Source organism: Borostomias antarcticus (genome assembly GCF_949987555.1).
Source record: "Borostomias antarcticus genome assembly, chromosome: 19".
Lineage (NCBI taxonomy): Eukaryota > Metazoa > Chordata > Actinopteri > Stomiiformes > Stomiidae > Borostomias > Borostomias antarcticus.
In genome coordinates, this window is record NC_140252.1 from 11,952,277 (window position 1) to 11,976,106 (window position 23,830).

Below are 23,830 nucleotides of genomic sequence, written 5' to 3' on the forward strand. Positions count from 1 at the left end.
TCTCTGGCTGGCTTCCCATTGCAGGGAGAAGGACACGCATCATTAAGAAACAGTTTCTGGGTCCTCTGTGTCCGGCCAGCTATTGTTTTTCTGTGCTTGATTAAGTGCAGCAGGGAAGACGAGTCGATCCCAGAGACTCCCCCTGAGACGATGCCGATCTGGAGGGCATGGAGCAGTTTACTCACTGCGCTCTCTCTTCTCTCTCTTCTTGTTATACAGTAGATGGTCTGACGACCTATAAGAATTAAGATACCAACACACTTTGGGGTTCCCTGGTAGGGGATATTACTTACAGTACATCTCTCATTAAAAAAAAGCATAGGAATAAAACTTGTGTTCTGGTCCCGAATTCCTGGGGAGGAATATACCGGAAGAAATGTATAATTTAACGCAAGTGAAGACAGTGCGCATGTGTTGGTCTCTCCTCTTTAGGGACAATGTTTACAATTCTAATCTGTGGAATCTCTGAAGGTAGCTAATCTTTGGAGGGTGGAGGGAGGGTGTCTCTCTCTCGTGTCTCGTGCAGGCCTGTCTAGGCCTGTAGTACAGCTGGTCTCCACAGGGGGTAAGGGGGATGCTGCCAGCCTTTGTTAAAGTAGAGCTGGTATCTACAGGGAGACAGAGAGAGATGTTGTCAGATGGTATATACAAGGAAACAGAGATGCAGTTAGCTGTGCTATTACAGTAGAGCTGGTATCTACAGGGAGAGACAGGGATGTTGGTATCTACAGGGAGACAGATGTGCTGTTAACTGTGTTGTTTAAGTAGAGCTGGTAGTACAGCTGGTACAGGAGAGAGATGCTCTTAGTTGCGTTTTTAAAGTAGAGCTGGTATCTACAGAGAGACAGAAAGATGCTGTTAGCTGGTTTGCTAAAGTATAGCTGGTACAGCTGGTATCTACAGGGAGACAGATAGATGCTGTTACCTGCGTTGTTACAGTGAAGCTTTAGAGAGAGAGAGGCCAGATTAAGATCTCTGGAGAGATGGAAGAGATGCTATAGGAGAGAGGGAGAGGCTGCAGAATAGGTCTAATCCTCTAATCTCTAGTTCGGTTCCTCAGCTATCGATGCTAGGAGGATTACACATCTGTCATTGTCTCTCTGTGCCAAGCATGAGACTGACAGGTGTTACATGAGCTAGGCTACAGACATCTTCATCGTCAATTTTTTTTTTTTTCTTTTTTTTTAAAGGGGAGAGTGCACGTTAAAGAAACATTGCAGTAAATATGCCAGAATTAGGCAAAAAGATGGCTAATCACGGCTTTAATCTGCAATTCCCGGCCAGATATTTAAAATAACGGCTACCTGGAAAAGAACTGTTAAAATGACATGCAGACAGAAGATCACACGGCAGGGCACAGACCACAGAAGCACATGGACCATACTGTAACATTAGCCACTGGACACTGTTTACACATTGAGCAAAGATGACTCATAGTTTGCAGACAGACATTAAGGGCAGCCGTGTATAGCAGAGTGCCTAGACGCACAAAAGATGAGCAAAGCTAGAGCAAAACATGGCAAAGACTTAGAGAGAGAGCTGCACTATTTCAGTGTTGACATGTTTGATTATTATTTATTCATGATCTTAGATAACAGGTAAAGGAATGGTAAGTACTGAGGTCAGAGTTCCATTCCTGGGAGGCTGAGAGGAGAAAGCAGATGCACTTTTTCTTAGTGGGATAATTCAATTCCCCCTAGTGCATCCTGGGTGCTGTAAGATCTCTGAAGGACAAACATACATTGGCATACTGTATGTAATCAGGTTTTCCCAGCTCAGGAGATAATGCTTCTGTAAAATGCCTCAGGGATTATACGTTTTTCGTTTTCTGTCTAAGATCTTGATGTGGCTTGTTTGTTTAGACTTTATGTTGCCGTAAGAATGCATCTGTTGGCTTGTGACCAGCTAGTCAGGCAATAAGTTGTGTTGTAAGTAGGGATGCAAATTGTAGGAACGTTCCTGAATCAATCATTGGTAATGTTAACAATCAGTCAATCGATTAATTGTGATTACAATACCAACATTTCCAAACAATATCAAATGCTTTATTACAAACGGACTGGGCTATTTTTTTCTGCCTGCTGCACGTCACAGCTCCTCCTCGCAAACACTGAGCCAATGGTGGGTTTTCTGCAGGTGAGACGAGGAGGAGAGCCAACTTATCAGAGTGAACGTTCTTCAAGTGATAGATCATTGCTGTTGTCGTAGTGTTGTACTGTAGGTGTACACAGCATCACTATATTTGCAAGTGGCTTCTTGTCCTTTCTTTTTTAAGTGGTCCCACACAATGCTTTGCTTGGCCCGCTTATGCCACTGTTGATTTCTCCTGAGATGGCTGCTTCATTATATAGAATAGTTATATTGCACCTTTTGGAGGTTCATTTCAACATGATTTCAAAATGTACAATCCTACCACGTTGTTTGATAGGAGATTGAATAAATTCCACGTGCTCGAGCAAATCCTTAACGACCAAAGAATCGATTTTCGATTAATTGTTTGCATCATTAACAGCAACTTGACATGCAGTTTCTTATCAATCTAAAATTAGCCGGGTTAAATGTATACTTTAACTGCTAATGTCCTTTAAGGACTAACATGCTTTTAGTCAATCATAATTCCAAGTAGGGATGGGAATCGGTAGATCTCATGATTACATTTTGATTATTGGCGTCACAATTTCATTTAGAAACGATTATTGCCAATTCATTTTTTTGATTCAATTCCATTATGACAGAATTTTCTGTGACATTTCCACCATTTGACTGCAGTAACCCATTAAATACAGTAACCCATTAAATACAGTAGCCCATTAAATACAGTAACTCATTAAATACAGTAGGCCATTACATACAGTAACCCATTAAATACAGTAGCCCATCACATAGTTACCCATTAAATAAAGTAACCCATTAAATACAGTAACCCATGAAATAAAGTAACCCATTAAATACAGTAACCCATTAAATACAGGGAGTCCTGTAATGGTAGAGCAAACATTGAAATACATCCGAAGCACAAAATTATTGTTAAAACAGGATAAAGTCTTATTATTATATTATTATATGTCTTAGTTTTATAAATACATAAAAATGAATGGGGGGAAAATTTTATTTTTCTGAATTTATGAATCAATCGATAATCATCGAGAATTGAATCGCGATTCTTCTATGAATCGATATTTAAACCACCTCTAATTCCAAGATTAAATTCTGAGACAACCTGTTTTTGTCCAGATACAATAACATCAGGTTGGGTTGTGGTAGTTTTTCTGATTCTAGACTGTGCAAATATGTCTAAGGTATGCAAGATTCATTTATCAATTAAGTAAGTTTCTCATGTTAGTTCAAGTAGCTTTATTAAAGCGGCAATAAACGATTTCATACCGCTGGATGGCAGTAAGGCCTAAAACGTGTACGTTTAAGGCACGGGGGCATAGCAAAGTTACAGGCCATAATTTTGACAACCCAGGCAGAAATGCTGGAATAACAAGACGTGGCGACTGTTAGGGGTGAGTCATTGAAGTTGGATCCTATGAGGACGCTATGGCTCAATGAAACAATCTGATATCAGGTGGTTCTGACAAAATGGGAAAAAAAATCAGTTATTGCAGCTTTAAGTATGCCATGTTGGTAAATACGTGTTCTTTCCAGAGAACCATAGCACCTTCCGAGCTCTGTCCATAGTGACCAGCCAGTCAGGGGATGTATTGACCAGGAGCTCCGCCCCTCCCTCCCTGAGGGGTGGAGCTCCTACGCTCCTCAGTTCCGCCCTTTGAACTTGGCTGACTCTAGGCTTCATTGATCGATCTGTATTGATCTGGGGGGGTGAAATGTCCCGCTCCGTTTAATGTTCCTCGCGGTCTCCCCTCGCCACTCTGCTAAACCTGTCTGATCCTGTCTGAAGAGATGTGATGGAGATGTTTCAGAACGTCAGCTCACCTCACACACCCTCCAGACCATAACTGCCACTGATACTGGAACCTGTCAGTTCTGTGGCAGACAAGGAACTACTGTCTGTATGATCCGTATATTGTATTATAACTCTATAATGACTATATTATATACCTGTCATGTTGCATCACTACTACTTCTTAACATATTCCCTCCTCTCTCCCTCCCTCTTTCCCTCTTCTCTCTCTGCAGATGATGGAGTTTGCGTGGGGCAGCTACAAAAAGCACGCCTGGGGATCCAATGAGCTGCGGCCCGTCTCCAAGCAAGGCCACTCCAGCAATTTGTTCGGTGAGTGGCTGTCTCCCTATACACACACGCGCACACACACACACGCGTGCACACACACACGCGCATGCACATACGCACACACAGGCACACACACGCACACAGACCCTTAGACAGGTGATTCATGTGTTAAATGTCCGGCCTACTTCTCTACTATTGGCCTTGCTCCTCCGATTAAGCACAAATTGGCGATCAGTCAAAGCCAACCGCTGTGTGTGTGTGTGTGTGTGTGTCTGTGTGTGGAGGTAGCCCGCATTTGACCCTCGCTTAGAGGAAGCCTTCATGACCAAGGTCATTAAGTACCCACCTCTCCTGAATACTATCTCAGAGCTAGGGTACAGATGCAGACTACTTGTGTTCCTATTTGGCAGCCTAGGACACACACACAGGTAAGTGGGTTTCAACAACAGTGGATGCCCAAAAAGCAGGGTACTGCTCTGTTTCTGCTGTCACCTTCTCTATGTGGACATAAATAAATTGTTAAAATGTGTGTGTGTGTGTGTGTGTGTGTGTGTGTGTGTGTGTGTGTGTGTGTGTGTGTGCATGAGTGCATGAAGCTAGTCCATGTGTGTGTTTTATAGAGATCTATTTATTTCAGATCTCTTCCAGCTTGTGTAAGAAAGGGTGATGAGACTTATAGAGTAAACATTGCGCTAATTGGAGGAGATTGGACTGCGCGTGTCTGTTTGTTTGACTGGGTGAATGTTTGAGTGTGGGAGTAAATTAAGCCAGGGATGTATTAAAAGAACTGGAAGCAGCATTGAAAGATGGCCGCCAATTCATTCCAATGAAAGTTGCTCACCCAGCGCATGAATTAGAAGTTAAAATTTCTTACTTCCTGTGGGCCCAACTTACATAGTTTTTCTGTCCGTTTTTCTTATTGGCCAGCGTGGCACTGCCATAGACATGGGGAAAGAAACAACTGTAAACTCTGGTGCTTGGTAGCGTCTAAATAAAAAGGGACCCAATTAGTGTTGCACGATATACCGGTACCAACGGTCTACCGCGGTGCCAAAACGTCACGGTGCCAATTATACTATAAGCTCTATACAACGGTACTACCGTGGAATACGGTACTACCGTTGAACAGGGCAGGGGGACAATGTTACCTCTGTTCCCAAATTCACTGGTTTCTGCTAATGAGAAGACTGACTCGTGACACCGTTGTGCAGCTCCCAATTTGTTGGGTGGCGCACACATCTCCGCAGTCACTGGCTCGCGACACCGTTGTGACAGCTCCCAATGTGTTGGCTCGCGTACACATGCATCTCCGCAGTCACAATATATATATTAACAGACGTTATCTGTATGTCTGGGTGCGAGCCAGTCTTGTTCTCAGTAGGCTATCGCAATGGCAGAATTGTTCCCTAGCTCAGAGTCTGCGCCATTAAATGAAACATTATTGAAGAAACATAACTCTAAAGTTTAATATGGAACTATTTTGGTTTTAAACCAGATAAACAAGATAACGCTATAGATGATGGCCGTCCGTTGTGCAGGCGATGCAGCAATGCCGTACAGGCAAAAGGAGGCAACACATCAAACTTAATTAAGCATCTACAATCTCGTCATCCAGACGAGCTAATGAGGCTAGTATGACTTTATTTGTTATAACTAGCAGTGTTTTTGCCATTAGCTAATATTACAAAAATGAATGAATAAACATCTTAGCTAAAGTGTGTCCTGCTGTTACTAGCTAGCCAGCCAATGCTAGCCGGCTGGCTAGCTAATGAAATAACGTTAGCCTACCTGCTGTCATGTCGTCATGCACAACTGTTGAATGCAATTTGTCATCCTCTCATCCCAACTCCAAACTCCTTAAAATAATGTGAGCTAGATTATGTAGGCTGAGACGAATCCAATGATAATCCAATGATATCCACCTCTTGACATTTGGTCATTTGATCTGGTTTTGACTTTGACTTAAGTGAAAGCTAGATAAAGCATGTTGACGTCACTGCCATCAACCAAAACCCATTTGCCCTGCTGACCTTTACTGGTCGTTGGTGATACTACACTTGTGTATATATGGCTGATTCTGATATAGTGATTGTAACTACACTGTACTGTAATGTACTGTAAATACATTGCACGTTCATAAAAATAAAATAAAAATGTAAATGCTGCAGTATCGTGATACTACTTGGTATCGTGATACAAATATTGGTATTGTGACAACACTAGACCCAATGATTTAAAACTTGATAATTCAAAGTCGTTTTTGACCACAAGTGATACCCAGAAAGTGGTGGGGAGCGCTTCTGTTGGATGTATAGTAATACCAGAAAACAAGGTGCTCTTTGGAAAGAGGTAAACAGCTAGACCAAAAAGAGAGGAGCTAAGGCACTCTTGTTCTGGGAAAAATACCGAGCTTGGCCACTATGCCAAATGGCTTCACGGCCCGGAGGCTGCTCTCTCTCCTCGCTTTCTTTCTGTCTCTCTCTTTCTCTCTTCTCTCTCACTCTCTCTTCTCTCCATCTCTCTCTTTCTGTCTCTCTCTCTCTCTCTCTCTCTCTCTCTCTCTCTTTTAACTCTCCCACTCTCTTTCTGTCTCTCTCTCTGGCTCTATTCTCTCTCTCTCACTCTCTGCTCTCTCTCTTTTTCCCTCCTCCTGTCTTTCTGCCCAGGTTTCTTGTGAAACGCATGGAACACTGTGTGCTACATTTCTTCTGAGGGAGTCGAGCCACAACAGCATTATCCACACACACAAATGCACACACACACATGCACACACACATGCACACACACACACATACACACACACAGCTGGTAGTCCTCAGCAGCCGTTGTCATGCTTTCATCATCAGTGTTCACACAGAGCACGTTTTCCTGGTTAAATGAACAGCAGCTTATGTCAGGAGGGAGACTGGAACACAGAGGATCTCATGTTGCCCTTTGACTCCTGGAGAGATCTGACACGGAGATCTCTGGTGTCTGATGCTTACTGGAACATCAAACACACACACGCACACGCGTACACACACACACACGCGCGGGCACACACACACACACACACACACACACACACAGCAGGCGCGATCAGGTATCTCCTTCCCTCCGCAGTCCAAAGATTAGTATGAGGTTTCTCACGGCATGACCTCACTCACTCAAACACAGACACACACACACACACACACATACACACACACGCGGGCACACACACGGACACACACACAGTACCTGAGGACCTGTCATCACACTGCTTAAACATGTCATGTCTATCACACACACACACATACACACACACACACACACACACACACACTCACACACACACGCATAGATACGCACGCACGTACATATACTCATAATCTCTCTCATACACACACATGCACACACACTTGCATGGTCCTTTGACAGCTGCATATGTAGACTATGTACAGTGTGTCTGATCCTATCACTTAATATCGCTAATAGGATTGACTTACTGTTTCTTGCTACCGTGCGAGAGGCTAGCTGTAGTAGCCTATCTGGTTGAATTTGGTTACACGGCAACAAGCTCAGATCCTCTGTCAAAACTACAGTTTTGTGCAAATAAATACGGGACAAATTCCTTGTATTGATTAAGTATTGAAATTACATTTTATTTTTCAATACGGGACAATTTCTTAGGCTATGAACGGCAACGACTTGCTTACCATTGCAAACCCAGCTAGATTTGAGCCATGACAAGGCTCACTCGCCGACTGAATTGCATAATGTTGCAAATCAACCAGACATCTAATGGTTAGGTAAGTTAGGTTTTTTGAACACTATCAGTTATCAATTTGTATGCAGCAAGTGCAGATGTAGGCCAAATGCATGATCAGTCCGGAGGTTAATGAACCAGCCATGAAGATAATCCGATCTGACTGTAGCTCAAATTTATGCTTTATAGTGCAAAAAAATATCTACGCTCCAAGGCTCATATCAAAAATACGCCCTTACATTAACATAAAATACATTAAACAACTTTAAATAACAAAAAGTTCCCCCACCCAGTCCCCTTTACAATAAATCCCCAGAAGCCCCAGGGTCTGCAGATGACCGGCCCCCATCATTTGGCTCTCTTGTCCTTTGTCCCTGGCGGGTGAACCAGGTGGTCACACTTTCCCTGACACAAGTCCACCAGACTGTAATGAACAGCCCTGTTTACCCTGGAGAGAGAGACTGAGGCGCGAGGAAACAATCAACACTGTTGTTATTTCATTGGAACAAATGGTTTTCATTATTTAACTTTCCTTACACATTTTGTATGACATCTTATTAGAGAAGTACAATGTTACTGTGTTAATACCTCTGTCTCCATTTCTCCCCCCCCCACCCCCCCTCACCCCATCTGCCCCGCCTTCCTCTCTCTTCCCTCACTGATGTGGCCTAATTGAACTCAAACAATGGTGATGGTTTTGGGGTTCTAATGAGATGTCGTTGGTCTGATATGGAGTCTGTGTTTGTGTGTGTCACTGTGTGTGTGTGTGTGTGTGTGTGGATAGACATGACAGGTGGAAGTGGTGTGATGGCAGGTCCTCAGGTACTGTGTGTGTGTGTGTGTGTGTGTGAGTGAGTGAGTGAGTGTGTGTGTGTGTGTGTGTGTGTGTGTGTGTGTGTGTGTGTGTGTGAGTGTGTGTGTGTGTGTGTGTGTGTGTGTGTGTGTGTGTGTGTGTGTGTGTGTGTGTGTGTGTGTGTGTGTGTGTGTGTGTGTGGGGATAGACATGACAGGAAGTGGTGTGATGACAGGTCCTCAGGTACTATGTGTGTGTGTGTGTGGGTTCTTATGGGTAACTATCAGCTCCCTGTTTCTCTTGTTGATAAGATCAGGCATTTCACACTGGCATTACAATCACGCACACACTCCTCGCTCAATAGTATGACGCACACACGCACACACACAGACACACACACACACTCCTTGTTTGATGGCCTGGCACTCAAATTCTAACACACTTCTCGTTACACATTCTCTCACACACTCCTTGGTTCTAATTAAACTGACTTCTAACATTCCAAGAATGCCTCGCCTCCCTCCACAGGACAGGTTCAGAATTTATCATTATAAGCCATGTTAAAAAGGTTATTTGCGATCGTATACAACGGTCGATATCAAATGCACTCTCGAGAAATAGCCCGTCGTCGCTACACACACTCAATGGATCCATAGGTGCATAGATAAAATCCCTCAAAAACACCATACACAATAAAGACAGGAAACTCACCAAGTGCTCAAAAAAGAAATCGCCACAAAGTATGCTTCCGATCGGTTATTATTGATCATAATTATATCCATTGATTTGTATCGACAACAAAGCCAGATATGTTTAGATTAATCTATGTCCCATGTTTGTTTTGATCAACAAACACTTCTACCTAACACTATCAATGAAATACCAGCTGCAAAGCAATCCTAGGCTTCTCAACTTGGTTTTGTTACTGTTGTCTAGACCTGTGACCCGGAAGCGACTCTTCTTTTACGGTAGCTAAGTTCAAGTGGAAGTTTACAAACGTATGTTCTGTGCGGGAAAATAGTTCTATGCTAAATGATAGATAAAACCCGATTGGAAGCATACTTTGTGGTGATTTTTTTGTCAGAACATCAACGGACACCAGTGACCACTCAGTGAGTTTCCTGTCTTTGAAAACGAGAGTTCATGGTGTTTTTAAGGGATTTTGTCTACACCTATGGTTGAGTGTGTTAGCAGCGACGGGCTATATCTCGAGAGTGCACTGTTTGACAAAACATTGATATCAGCCGTTGTATATGACCTTTTAATATGACTTATAATGCTAAATTCTGAAACTGTCCATTAATACTAGGATTAATATTGGATTGGGACTGGGATTAGGATTAATATTCGGATTAGGGCAAGGGTGATCTTTGATATAGGTGTTGTAAACCGCAGAACGGCTCAGCTAGAGGTGTTGCTTTCATCACCTCTGTGCTCCCAGACTTGGCAGCAGTCCTTTAAGCCTGTGTGTGTGTGTGTGTGTGTGTGTGTGTGTGTGCGCGCGCGTGTGTGTGTGCGCGTGCGTGCGTGGAGCAGAGGTTCAGAATTACAGTCAGAGGTCACTACTGAACAAATGGGTTATGAAACATTCATGGCCTCCCACTCCAATAAAAACGACTACCTTCCAGCCACACACACATACACACACACACACACACACACACACACACACACACACACACACACACACACACACACACACACACACACACACACACACACACACACACACACAGACTGTTATAAAAGTCACAATCTTGTTTCTAGCACTCTTCTCCTCTCCTGTCCTCCCAGTGCCAGCAGATGTGATTAACCTGTTTCATTTAGACCAGCCCATAACCCAGCCTTTTACTTCTTCTCTCTCCTAATCCAACCTGTCTCTCCTTCTACAGCCTCTCTCTCCTTCTACAGCCTCTCTCTCCTTCTACAGCCTCTCTCTCCTTCAACAGCCTCTGTCTCCTTCGACAGCCTCTCTCTCTCTCTCTCCTTCTACAGCCTCTCTCTCCTTCTACAGTCTCTCGCTCTCTCTCCTTCTACAGCCTCTCTCCTTCTACAGCCTCTCTCTCCTTCTACAGCCTCTCTCTCCTTCAACAGCCTCTCTCTCTCTCCTGATACAGCCTCTCTCTCCTTCAACAGCCTCTCTCTCTCTCCTGATACAGCCTCTCTCTCCTTCCACAGCCTCTCTCCTTCGACAACCTCTCTCGCTCTCCTTTAACAGCCTCTCTCTCTCTCTCTCTCCTTCAACAGCCTCTCTCTCCTTCAATAGCCTCTCTCTCCTTCGATAGCCTCTCTCTCTCTCTCTCTCTCTCTCCTTCTACAGCCTCTTCTCTGTCTCTACCTCCTGTCGAACAGTGGCCACAAATTCTTTCCTCTGTTGGTAGCCAGGACGTCTTGTGTCGCCCTTTCTCTATGGCTAGACTGTGGTCACTCTCTCTCTCCTTCTACAGCCTCTCTCTCTCTCTCTCTCTCTCTCTCTCTTCTACAGCCTTATAGCCAGAGAGAGATCAGAGCTGTCAATCATCATCCCATTGTCCTGACAACCATCTGTGTCCTGGCTGTTAGCTCCCCAGGCAGCTGTACTAGAGATGGATACCTCACCTGGAGAGGGTTGATTGAGGCACACACACACACACACACACCTACACACAGACGTAGACACACACGCACACACACACGCACACACACACACACACACACACACACACACACACACACACACACACACACACACACACACAGAGGAAGACCCATCTACACACACACAAACAACAGGAACATATGTAGGCACACACATACACACACACACACTCACGGCCAGATGCCGCTGGTTCGGTGCGCCTGTGTATAGTCACACTGGGCCGTACTAATCAGGAGATGGTGCAGCTTTGCATTATTAATCTGAGGCCTCTGCATTAAACATGACCTGACATCTGCTGGGCCTGCACTGGTTACCTGGCCACATACACACACACACACACACACACACACACACACACACACACACACACACACACACACACACACACACACAGGCCAACAGAAACACACATGGTTAGACTAGACTACTGTAATACTACTACTACAGTACTACAGACACCAAGTTTGCATACAAACAAGCAAACACACACACACACACGCACAAACACCGCAGATGGCGTGCTCCACCCTCTGCCCTGCCCAGGAAGTACGCTCGGTCACAGAGGAAGTTGTGCCGCTACCGCCTCCTTCCCCACGCTCTGGCTTTCAGAAGTAGGGCTCAGCAGATTCCTGGGACTCTTGTTCAAAACGCTCGCACTTGTTCAAAACTGGGGCTCTAACTGAAGTGTGTGTGTGTGTGTGTGTTTGACGTGCGACACAAATGCTTTGTTCAAACGGTGGTGAAATGTGACCCAAATCCGATCTTTTTGCCTACATGCGACTCAGGTCAGATTTTTTCATGACCGTCTGAGCTGCGCAAGTCACATGAAATCTGATTATTTATTTTTTTATCCAACCTGGGTCGCTTTCAGAGGTGGTATTATATCAGATACATGTCTGATGCTTTGCAACGCGCCCGCTGTCTGAACAGTCATGTCGCGTTTAATGCGACTTTTACGTCACTCTAGAGCGGTGACTCGCAAATTCGTGAATCGTTCCACTGTGGTGTGCTTGTGCGGCATACTGCACATCACAAGACGATCCTCATCCTTCTTCTCGTTACCATTTGCTCATATCGTCGCCGTCTTCCACTGTACAAATACTTGAAAATCAACCCGTAGTAAAGGCTAACTTCAGTTGTGGTTGTAAGATTATCCATGATTATCCAACGTTACTTCCGTAGACAGTGCGCTGCGTGTGACGTCCTGACGTCTTTGTTATTGTTCTTCTGCACATGCGGGTCTGTTCAGGGCCGTGGGCTGTTCACACGGGAGTCAAATATAGGTCAAATATAGGTCAAATATAGGTTACATTTAAAAAGTAATGTGAACAGCTAAACAAAAAAGTCGGATCTGTGTAAAAAATCGGAATCGAGCATTAAGACCTGCCATGTGAACTAAGCCAAAGGTAAAGCAAAGCAGCCTAGCGAGAGAACTTAAACAGGATCAATATCTGCCTGGTATAACCGCCCCAGACAGACTTGCCTGACACTCAGACTGAATTGCCATTTCCTTTCACCTCATTATTCAGTCTGAACAGGCTCCCGTCGCGGCCATTTTGCAGAAGGGGACGGGGTCCTCAGCGTTAGTTCATCCACTAAACCAATCACGGCGCGCAGTTGAACTCAAAGGACTCTGATTGGCCTTGGTCGGAATTCAACCTAATTTAACTGATGGGGCGACAAACATTACACTTCCAAACCAAGCACGTCTGCGCATTGTCCGTTATCAAGCGCCCCTCAGGCTGATGAAAGCAGGAGAAGCACCCAGCCCGCTGTATCTGATCCACCGTAGCTGGGATGGCGACGGAACCGCAGATCCGGTCCGGTCCCGTCGACGCTCCGGCCGCCCTCCCTCTGCGCTCTGAGCTTGATCAGACATCCTCTCTCCCGCTCATCGACAGAGCGATTAACGCGCGCCGGGATTGATTATTTCACAAATTACCAACCCCCAACCCCCGTTCTCTCAGTGGGGGTCACGCGCTCATCCCTCAGCCGTCTAGGTCTCCTCTGCGCCCCGCCGGCCTCAAACGACCTTACGGCCGCACGGACGCCAGCGACCAGCGGGCTTCGGAATCGTGGGCCAACGGAGCTTCCCTCACTTCACCCCGTACGGCTGCATTTCCGCTTTGAACAATCGAATAAAAACGCAGTGCTTTCAGAATCCCAGGCTCGATGATGAATAGTGTGAATGACTTTGATTACATTTGATACCCCCTGGTATTAAAGTGTCTGGGTGCGTTTCTTTATGCCCGTCCATAAAGTCGCGTCGAGCTGCGCTGTACGCGGTCCGCGCCGTGTTTTATTAGCTGTTAGCTCAAATGTGATCCGTAATATCGAGTCTTTGGGACGGAACACCTTGTTTATGACTCACCTGGGGACTGGTGTGGAGGAGAGAGGAGAGGGGAGAGACTCGGGGGAGACCAGGGCACTGGCGGAGAGGAGAGACCTGGGTGGGAAGAGAGAGAGAGACTTGGGGATGTGCGGGAGAGGAGAGGGAAGAGGAGAGAGACTAGGGGATTTGGGGCTCTCCTCTTCTCTCCCGTCCTCCTCATATGTCTTTCTTAGCACTCCCTCCTCCTCTTCCTCCTCCTCCTCCCCCTTCACTCCCAGCTTGATCAATACTCCATTATAAGACTCCTATCGCAGTCTCACCGGAGAAGCTGTTTCACACGACACGCACACACACACACGCATACGGATACATGCACTATACAATCTACTGTATCTCCTTTACTGCTACAGTGACAGCTCAAGGCTTTATCCGTCTGATAGTTACTCCAGACCCGTCTGATCACGCAATCAATCTCTAGTCCGGTGTAAACATCCCCCGCTTAGTGAGAAGAGATCTGTAATGATGTAGTATTACAGTCTAACAGCACAAGCATACGCAGAGGAGCCGTGAGCAGCAGGAGGCGGAGGAGGTGGAGGAGGAGGAGGAAGAGGAGGAGGAGGAGGAGGTGATGGAGGAGGAGGAGGAGGTGAAGGAGGAGGAGGAGGAGATGGAGTGAGAGAAGTAGGGAAAAGAGGAGAAGGGAGAGGATTCAGCTGGTGATTGATCGGGTTATGGTTAGTGTGATTTGACACACACACACACACACACACACACACACACACACACACACTCTCTCACACACACACACACACGCACACACACACACACACACACACCCACAGGCTCTCACCCAGGTGGAATAAGATCTTATGCTTACTATTCTCTTATTCTCTTCGCCTTTCTGAGTTGATGTTAGTTTGTCAGTAGATGGACATCAGAGACTCAGTAAAAAGCTGTAACTGCACTCCACTGCCGCTCACACCACTAGTTTGAAGCTAAAGGCATTAGTCTACTTAAAATAGGCCGGAGTTTTCCAGTATTTGTTGGGTAGTTTGGTATTCAGAGCTTAATTCAGTATTCAGAGCTTTGTTATTGTTTTTTCTCTTCCGTTGCAATAGCAGCTCAAACCACAATAGTGTTTGTACCGAGGCAGATGCTGCGCTCATGTAGGCCTCCTCGTACCCGTAGTAATGTCCTGATACTCCAAGCCGATACCGACGTCGTCATAAGGCTGCGCCGTGCGACTCGCGAAAGCGCGCCTGAGCGGAGCGGATTTCAGCGGCGGGAGCAGCAGCATAATCGAAAAGATCATCGAATTGCCCCCTTTACAACAAAAAGCAGTCTCATCCTCTCCATCTCTCTCCATCTCAGAACAGGCTCCGAGCGTGCGTTTGACAGGCAGAGCACCTGCTCCGAGACCGAATGAGAGACGGATATCTCTTCTGATAAAGGAATAGCGCAGATACTTCTTATATGAATATCTTGATGCAAGTTAGAAACGGCCTTTGTAAACGCAACACAAGCACATTGGTGGCCCGGGTGAGAGTTGGAGCGAACAGTAGTGGTTTGTTATGCTGGATAAGAGGCTATGTTTGGTAGAAAAATGCCAACATGTTTTTGAAGCCATTTCAAGTATTTGATTGATTTTGGTAGGCTACTATCAGCCTCTAGTTTATCGTATCAGCCAGGACTACAGAGTTAGGCCTATGATTTCTAAGGAAGCAGGAATATTTATAGCTCAATTCCGCTCACATGCTCTGGTGTGCATGCAAGTGTGTGTGTGTGTGTGTGTGTGTGTGTGTGTGTGTGTGTGTGTGTGTGTGTGTGTGTGTGTGTGTGTGTGTGTGTGTGTGCGCGTGTGCGTGTGTGCGTGCGTGCGTGCGTGCGTGCGTGCTTGCCTGTGTGTACGTGCCCCTATGAGCTAATTTACCAGCAGTGTTCCTGCATTAATTACCCACCAAATCCAGTGCTGTGAAGGTCTTCTGACTGTGTGTGTGTGTGCACATGCCTGTGTTAAGACGGGTGTGACGGCCCCGCCTACTCCATTTGCCTGTCTGGGTGTGTTGTGTGTGTTCAGTCTGTTCAGTCTGTCCTAGCAGGTTCCTGAGGTGGGCGTGGCCGTCATCAGCAGCTAACCTGGCACACCTGGGCCTGGTGTGTCAGGGCTCTACAAGAAGAGCTGGGAGCTCAGCTGCTCTCTCGATTCCTCCCGGGGACACCGATTGCTTTGTTTTGCTTTATAGTTTGAACCTGGTTTTGCACTACTCAACACTGCATTCATACACCCTTCACTCACTCATTCACTCACTTACACCACTGATAACTGACCGCACATCCCATGTTTGATTTATGTACTTTGTCTTGTTTGAGTTTAGTTTAATTAAATCTTATTGTTAATCCTTAGTTTGGTGTGCGTCCCCCTCCTTTGTCACGGCCATACACGGCTTGGTTTGTGACAAATGGGGGCTCGTCCGCTTTTTTGTTTGTGGGGCTGATTTGGGCCGTTTGGTTACCTTGTTGGGGTTTGGTTGTCTTTGGTCTGGTCTGCTTTTGTGTTTGGCTCGCCCTGTGTTTGGGGGGGGATGCTTTTGGTTGCTGTGGACGCGTTTGGTTGCTTAGGATGCTTTTGCTTTTGGGTTGTTTCATTGATTTGGTTTCTTTGGTTCTTTTGTTTGGTTGGTTGGTTAATTGGCTTGTTGGTTCTGCAGTCCGGGTGGGGCTGATTGGTGGTGATTGCGTGGTGGCATTCTGGTGTGTGGCCTAGCCTGTTGGTGGGATTTCCCCTGGTAGGTGTAGCAACGTGTCCTGTTGGTCGCGTTGGTTTGTTGTTTTAGTTTCTTATTTTTGTGTGGTGTGCGGTTGGTAGCAGTTGTCTCGGGGACACTTCCATAGCTGTTAGGTGGGTAACCAGCTTGCTGGGGGCTTGGCCAGGCTATTGGGTTTGTGTTTAAAGAGCCCGCCGCTAATCCACACGAAGACTAGGGGCTAGAGTGGTTAGCTTAGTCTGTGGCAGGCAGTCTAGGTAGTGGGGACTTTCCGCTTTCGTTGGTACGCACCAGATTAGCCTGCCTTTGCGTCACTTGTGGTTCTGCTGTAGTTTCTTTTTTTTCTCCTTGGTTGATTTGTTCAGCTGGTCCATGATGGCGGCGGTTGATGCGTTTGTGGCTGCTCCGAGTGAGGGCCTTTTGGATGGTTGTACGCTTGACCAGTTATTTAAGATTGCTGATCGGTATGAGGTGGATCTGAGTGGTCTGGCCGATAAGCGGAAGGGGTCCGTGAAGGCACGCATCATTCTCCGGCTGGTGGAGATGGGGGTGCTGGCTGCTACATTGGAGGCCCCTGGGCGGTCTGTTTCTCCGCCGTTGATCAGGAAAGGTCCGTTTAATGTTGGCGCTCTGTCCTTTGAGCAGCAGAAGGAGTTGCTGTTGCTCCAGTTGGCTCATGATGAGCACAAACTACAGCTGGAGTTGGATCAGAGGATGGCTGTTGAGCGGCTGCGTCGGGAGACGGAGCAGGCTAAATTGGATCTGCAGTCTGATAGATTGAGCTTGGTCAGGGACGGTAGGCTCTCCGGGGAGTTCTTGAGGGGGGAGGAGCGTTCAGTTAAGTCGTCTGATCTGGTCAGTGATTTGCGTCTTGTGCCTAAATTTAATGAACGTGACCCGGATGTGTTTTTTGCTATGTTTGAGCGGGTTGCTGTGACGCGATGCTGGTCCGATGCGGAGCGGATATTGCTGCTGCAGTCGGTGTTGACTGGGAAAGCGCAGGAGGCGTATGTATCTTTGCACGGTGACGATATTACATACGAGGCGGTTAAGGCTGCTATTCTCAAAGCATTTGAGTTGGTCCCTGAGGCTTATCGCCAGCGCTTTCGCTCTTGGGAGAAGGGGGCTTCTCAATCACATATGGAATTCGCAAGGGAGCTCTCTAGTCATTTTGAGCGCTGGTGTGTGTCCTCAAGCGTGGCCGATTTTGTGAGTTTGTGTGACCTGATAGTCCTTGAACAGTTTAGAAACTCTCTGCCCAGTGGGGTTGCTACTTATTTGGCAGAACGTAAGGTCACGACGGTTACTGCGGCCGCGGGGTTGGCCGATGAGTATGTTCTCATTCACAAGAAGCGGCCTGGCGAGCCTGTGGAAGAGCCCGTGCGTGAGGAGTGGGGCCCCAGAGCGTCTGTTGGTTTTGGGGGGTTTTCGGGGAAGGGGTCCCGGGGACCACCACAGGGTGGTGATAATGTCTGCCACTATTGCCATGAGGTGGGCCATTGGAAGTCCAATTGCCCAGTGCTTAGGTCGAGGTTGCAACCTACTGCTTTGGCTGCCAGCGTTTCTACTCCTGCGGTGGGGGAGGAGAATAGTTGGCGGGTGCAGGCTGGTGGGATAGGCAGTCCCAGTGACTCATACCGGCCATTTATCACCAGTGGGTTTGTGTCTCGGGTGGGTAGTGATATTAAAGTACCCGTTAAGATTCTGAGGGATACAGGGGCTGCTAACTCCTATGTGCTGGACTCTGTTTTGCCGTTTTCTGAGGAGTCTGACCGTGGGGGTAGGATACTTATGCGAGGGATGGGATTAGAGGTGTTGCCTGTCCCAGTACATGGGCTGAGACTGGAGTGTGACTTGTGGAACGGGGAGGTGTCTGTTGGGGTGAGACCGGCGTTTCCGGTGGAGGGGGTAGATTTCATTTTGGGAAATGACTTGGCTGGCAGTCGTGTTTGGGCTGGTGTTTCCCCTCCTCCAGTCGTCACTCCGTCGCCGTTGCCGTCAGAACAGCCTGATGACTGCGCTGAGCAGGGTCCTGACGTTTTTCCAGCATGCGTGGTAACGCGTGCCGTGGCTCGGGCGGAGGCTGGTGAGACGGTGTATAAGGCTGCGCCATGCTTACCTGGTATACCGTTGTCTATATTTCATAACGAGCTGCGGTGTGTGCAGAGAGCTGATCACCCTATGCCGGAGATGTTTGGGTTGGTGCCATCTGTTGAGGTGAACGGTGGATTCCTCATTCAGAACGCTCTCCTGGTGAGGAAGTGGATGCCACATGGAGGGGGTTTTGTGGGAGATCCTATTTTTGGTGGTGTGTGGTGTGGTGCCTATTTTTACAGTCCCATGACTTGGACATTCGCCACGTCGGGGGCCGTGACAATGTGGTGGCAGGCTCCTGTGTTGGGCTAGCTGAGTTTGTTTTTTGCTAGTTTTTTGTTTTGCGCTTGGGTTGCTCTGGTGACGGTGGTCTTGTAGGGACCCCGTCTTATGGGGGGAGGTGTGACGGCCCCGCCTACTCCATTTGCCTGTCTGGGTGTGTTGTGTGTGTTCAGTCTGTTCAGTCTGTCCTAGCAGGTTCCTGAGGTGGGCGTGGCCGTCATCAGCAGCTAACCTGGCACACCTGGGCCTGGTGTGTCAGGGCTCTACAAGAAGAGCTGGGAGCTCAGCTGCTCTCTCGATTCCTCCCGGGGACACCGATTGCTTTGTTTTGCTTTATAGTTTGAACCTGGTTTTGCACTACTCAACACTGCATTCATACACCCTTCACTCACTCATTCACTCACTTACACCACTGATAACTGACCGCACATCCCATGTTTGATTTATGTACTTTGTCTTGTTTGAGTTTAGTTTAATTAAATCTTATTGTTAATCCTTAGTTTGGTGTGCGTCCCCCTCCTTTGTCACGGCCATACACGGCTTGGTTTGTGACAACGGGGAAAAGTCGCTTTCTTTCCGACAACGAGAGGTGCTCAAAATTAGTTTAGCCATGACTGCACACACACACACACACACACACACATACATACATACACATGACAACAGAGAGCAGGGAGATCCTCTAGATAGCAGGATACATAGAACAGAAAGATTACAGGAAGAGAGAGAGAGAGAGAGAGAGACAGAGAGAGAGAGAGAGAGTCAGCAGGATGCGTCTGTGCATTAATGTGGTCCATTGCGGTGATGATGATGCTGATGATGACACTAATGAGAGACAGGCTTAGCAGAGGCCGGCTGACTAAGCCGTAACAGATCCATCTGAGCATGAGGTTTAAAATTGGTTCCCATTTCTTCTCTCGCTCTCTCTCTCTCTTCCTCTCTCTCTCTTTCTCTCTCTCTCTCTCTCACCAGTGAAAAGATGCATAAATGAGCAGAAAACCTTCTGTTAGTCGTTCGTCGTTAGTCTTCGATTTGTGTTCAACCAGAGACTGTGGGTGTGGGAAGGCGTTTAATCAGGAGCACCCATGACGCTGTGCTTCAGGCCGCCTGCGTGCTTCATATTAGGTAACGTCCCCAGCCCAGCAGTGTCAGGTGTCTGTGTCCCACCCTACCTCCTGTCTCTATCAACATGTTGGAAACAGTGCCGATGGAATTTCACTCTCTCTGCAATAGCAGGACGAGGCCTGAGGCCGTGGTCTCACACAGCAGCATCGTATGTTGTTGAGAGAAGGCGGAGGCGAAGCCGCTTGTTCGCAGAGCTCCTGGCCCCTTTGTGGACTGCCGGACGCGCGTTCCGTCTCCATAATAACGTTTGCTTTTTTATTTTTTAAATCAGCGGCTGTTTTTTGTTGTGAAGTAAGTTGCAGTCTGGTTTTGTGTTAATACTATACTGTATATAATGATAATAGCAGGCACCAACTTCTCATCATTCCCCCTCCATATTGCTAGCTACATGCTAACTACATAATGTTTTCGGAGCGCCTTGACACTACTTTGTTGTGATTGGCTGCTTTAAAAAGAAAAAAGAAAAATAAATAACCTACTATGTGACCACGGCCTTAATACGTTGAAACACAGTCTGTCTTCCTTCCTTTATGGATTACAGTCTCAGAACTATGCTTGGAGTTCGGACTGAGTTGGGAAAGAAGGCCTTTATGTTTTGTGCACCATCTGCATGGAATAGCCTGCAAAATGAACTTAAAGAGCAGTCACTGTATGTAGTGGTAATTGTAGGGCTGCTGTAAGGGGGCTGGTTGGCTAGCTGACCCAAACGCAGGACCATGGACACAGACGGACAGTTCCAAGCCCAGAGGGCGGTTTAATATAGAAGCGGCAGTACAGAGGGCAAGGCAAAAGGGTAGTCAAGTTCAGGCAGGGGTCAATCGATCAACAAACAAAGTCCAGAAAACGTACTGGCGACGAACGTTGGGAAGACCGGGTTCTTATAGGGGAGGTGATTGGATGATTAGTGGCAGCAGGTGAGCCGCGCCCTCGGAGCTGGTTAGCAGAACCGTCTTCAGGTGTGCGGGGGTGATTACGTCGGAGGGCGCGCAGAGCGTGCGCTGAAGTGGAAGGCCGTGGCGTGCGTGCTGCGGGAACGGTGGTGGGAGCTGGAGAGCGCCCAGGCGGAGGCGGAGCCGTAACAGGACCCCCCCCCCATGCGGGAGCCACCGGGCGACCTACCCGGGGCATCCGGGAACACCCGGTAGAAGTCCCGGAGGAGAGCTGGGGACATGATGCGGAAGCGGGGCTCCCACGACCGCTCCTCCGGACCGAAGCCCTCCCAGTCCACCAGGTAAACATACCCCCGGCCCTGGCGACGGACCTTCAACAGCCTCCTCACAGACCACTGCGGGTGGCCGTCAACCAGTTGAGGAGCCGGGGGAGCCGCCGCCGGGGGCACGAGGGGGCTGGTGACGTGGGGCTTGATCCGGGAGACGTGGAAGACCGGGTGGACACGCCGCAGGGAGGAGGGCAGGTCCAGCCGGACCGCGACAGGGTTGATGACCCGGCTGATAGGGTAGGGACTAGGGATGGGAATTTCGACTAATTTTAAAACCGAGTAACCTAACCTGATCCTACTCGAGTAACCGATTACTAAAAAAAAAGATTACTCAAAAAAAGATACCGTCCAGACAGAGCGCATTTAACCCCGCCCCCCTCGGAGGGGAATACGTTTTTTTTCCGCCGTTATTACCGTGGCGGTGCTTTCATGTCTCGTCCATGCCCTTGCAAATAAACATATTTAAAAGCTGATGTGTGGTTGGATGCATTACTTATCATCAGATTGAATAACCCATAGGTTTTCATGAAGCTATCGGAATCGAAAAACGCAGCCTTTTAATGTGGATGCACTGCCCAGCTCATAGCCTATTAAGCCTATCGTTAGGCTACTCTGAAAACTCTAAGCTTACAATATGCAACCAATTTACTAATATAAATTAAGTATTAAACCAAGCCTTTACTGCCGATGCCGGATAACAAGTGAATTAATTTTTAGCGTTATCTAAAAAGCACCGCGGCACTCACTGCCTATTTCCAATTTATTGGACAATAATGGATGTTTTGGCGTCAAGCCTTCATTAGAGAAATGTCCATGCAAAACTAAATAGATTTATTGAACAACAGGCCTATTCATTCAATATGTATGTATAGCAGGCTGGAAAACTATAGGAGTAGGCTATACGCACATGGACCTGTGCTGGTACTCGCTGTCTTTTTCAGCACCACCTCAGGGCTCATTACCAACATGATTAGCCTACCGCTAAATGATGGGAGTGCTGCCTGGAGCCAGAGTACAAAGTTCACTCACACCACTGCCTACTATGCACAGTATGCAGATAAACAAAACCAGAGACCCGGTACCAGCGTTTAATTGTCAAAACAAAACAAATTAAGTGGCATATACTGTATATAGGCTTAAGTATATAGTTCTCTCATAGGCTACCTACGCTGTAACAGGTTTGAAAGTCCGAGGCTCGATCCATAAAATGCTTTAACACTATGCAAAACCACGGTGTAGTTTGATCCGAAAATGCTTAACAGTATGGAAAACCGAACCATGGAGAGCGAGCATTAGCAAGCCCATGGGCTAATTATTGCTAGTTTTTGTGACCACGTAACTTTGCACCCAAGAACTGTGTCCATGTAAATAAATATAGCTTTTAAAACGTAACCAGTTAGCTGGCTAGACAGTAATCAACTAGTAATCAGTCATCACTGCCCCTGACAACTGGCTGCATTTATTATTTTTACGATCGGTGCACTTTCAGATATTCCGTTTAATAGCCAGGCAGGGGTTCCCCCGGGATTCCCAGACAGCTGACGAGTCATGCCCTACCTAATATCTGATCAGGGGGTTCCCCCGGGATCCCCAGACAGCTGACGAGTCATGCCCTATCTAATATCTGATCATTGGTTGCCTGAAAGAGCCGCAGTGACGTTGGCAGCACCTTTCTGAAAAGTTGAGATGGCAATGTTTTCAAAAAGCCGGAGCGCTCGAAAAAAGACTCTGTATACAGCGCTTTTCTCCAGGCAGCCGCCAATGCTCTATCCTCTTTGGTAACAATTGAAAAAGGGCACAGGCGCTCAGAAATGCGCGCTTTCACGGCCAAACATGCCATATTGTATAGCCTTTAGATTAACCGAGTAGTATTTATTTTCCGACTAGCAGATTGCCTACTCGGGTACTCGAGAAATCGGTTAACCGTGCACATCCCTAGTAGGGACCGATGAAGCCGGCCGACAGCTTCCCGGAGTCGGTGTTGAGAGGCAGGTCGGCGGTGGAGAGCCAGACCCGCTGACCGACCTTGTACTCCGGGGCCGGGGCGCGTCGACGGTTGGCCCCGCGGCTGGCGCGCTCAGCGGCCCGGAGCAGCGCCGAGCGTGCGGACCTCCAGACCCTCCGACAGCGGCGGAGATGGGCCTGGACGGACGGGACTGCCACCTCGACCTCCTGGAGCGGGAACAGGGGTGGCTGGAACCCCAGGGAGCACTCGAAGGGCGACCTGCCGGTGGAGGAGTTGACCATGGCGTTCAACGAGTACTCAACCCAGGGTAGGTCCTGGCTCCAGGAGGACGGGTGGAGGGAAGATACACACCTGAGGGCCGCCTCCATACACTGGTTGGCCCTCTCCGCCTGCCCGTTGGTCTGGGGATGGTACCCAGACGATAGGCTGACCGTAGCCCCAAGTCCCTTACAGAAGGCCCGCCACACCCCTGAAGTGAACTGGGAACCACGGTCAGACACAATGTCCAGGGGAAGGCCATGGAGGCGGAAGACGTGCTGCTCCAGCAGCCCAGCCGTCTCTGCCGAGGTGGGAAGCTTGGGGAGAGCCACGAGGTGCACCGACTTCGAAAACCGGTCTACTACGGTCAGGACGACGGTGTTACCATGGGACGGAGGGAGACCGGTGACGAAGTCGAGTGCGATGTGGCTCC

The 23,830-nt window shown here is 47.7% G+C and overlaps 1 protein-coding gene across 1 annotated transcript in view; it reads left to right on the top strand.

The window, feature by feature from the left end:
- Positions 1–23,830, top strand: part of man1a1 (mannosidase, alpha, class 1A, member 1) — a 151,881-nt gene that overhangs the window by 33,773 nt on the left and 94,278 nt on the right. The window contains exon 2 of the mRNA XM_084453651.1: positions 4,144–4,240. Within this exon, the coding sequence (XP_084309777.1) occupies positions 4,144–4,240 (97 nt within the window). The remainder of the gene's footprint in view (positions 1–4,143; positions 4,241–23,830) is intronic.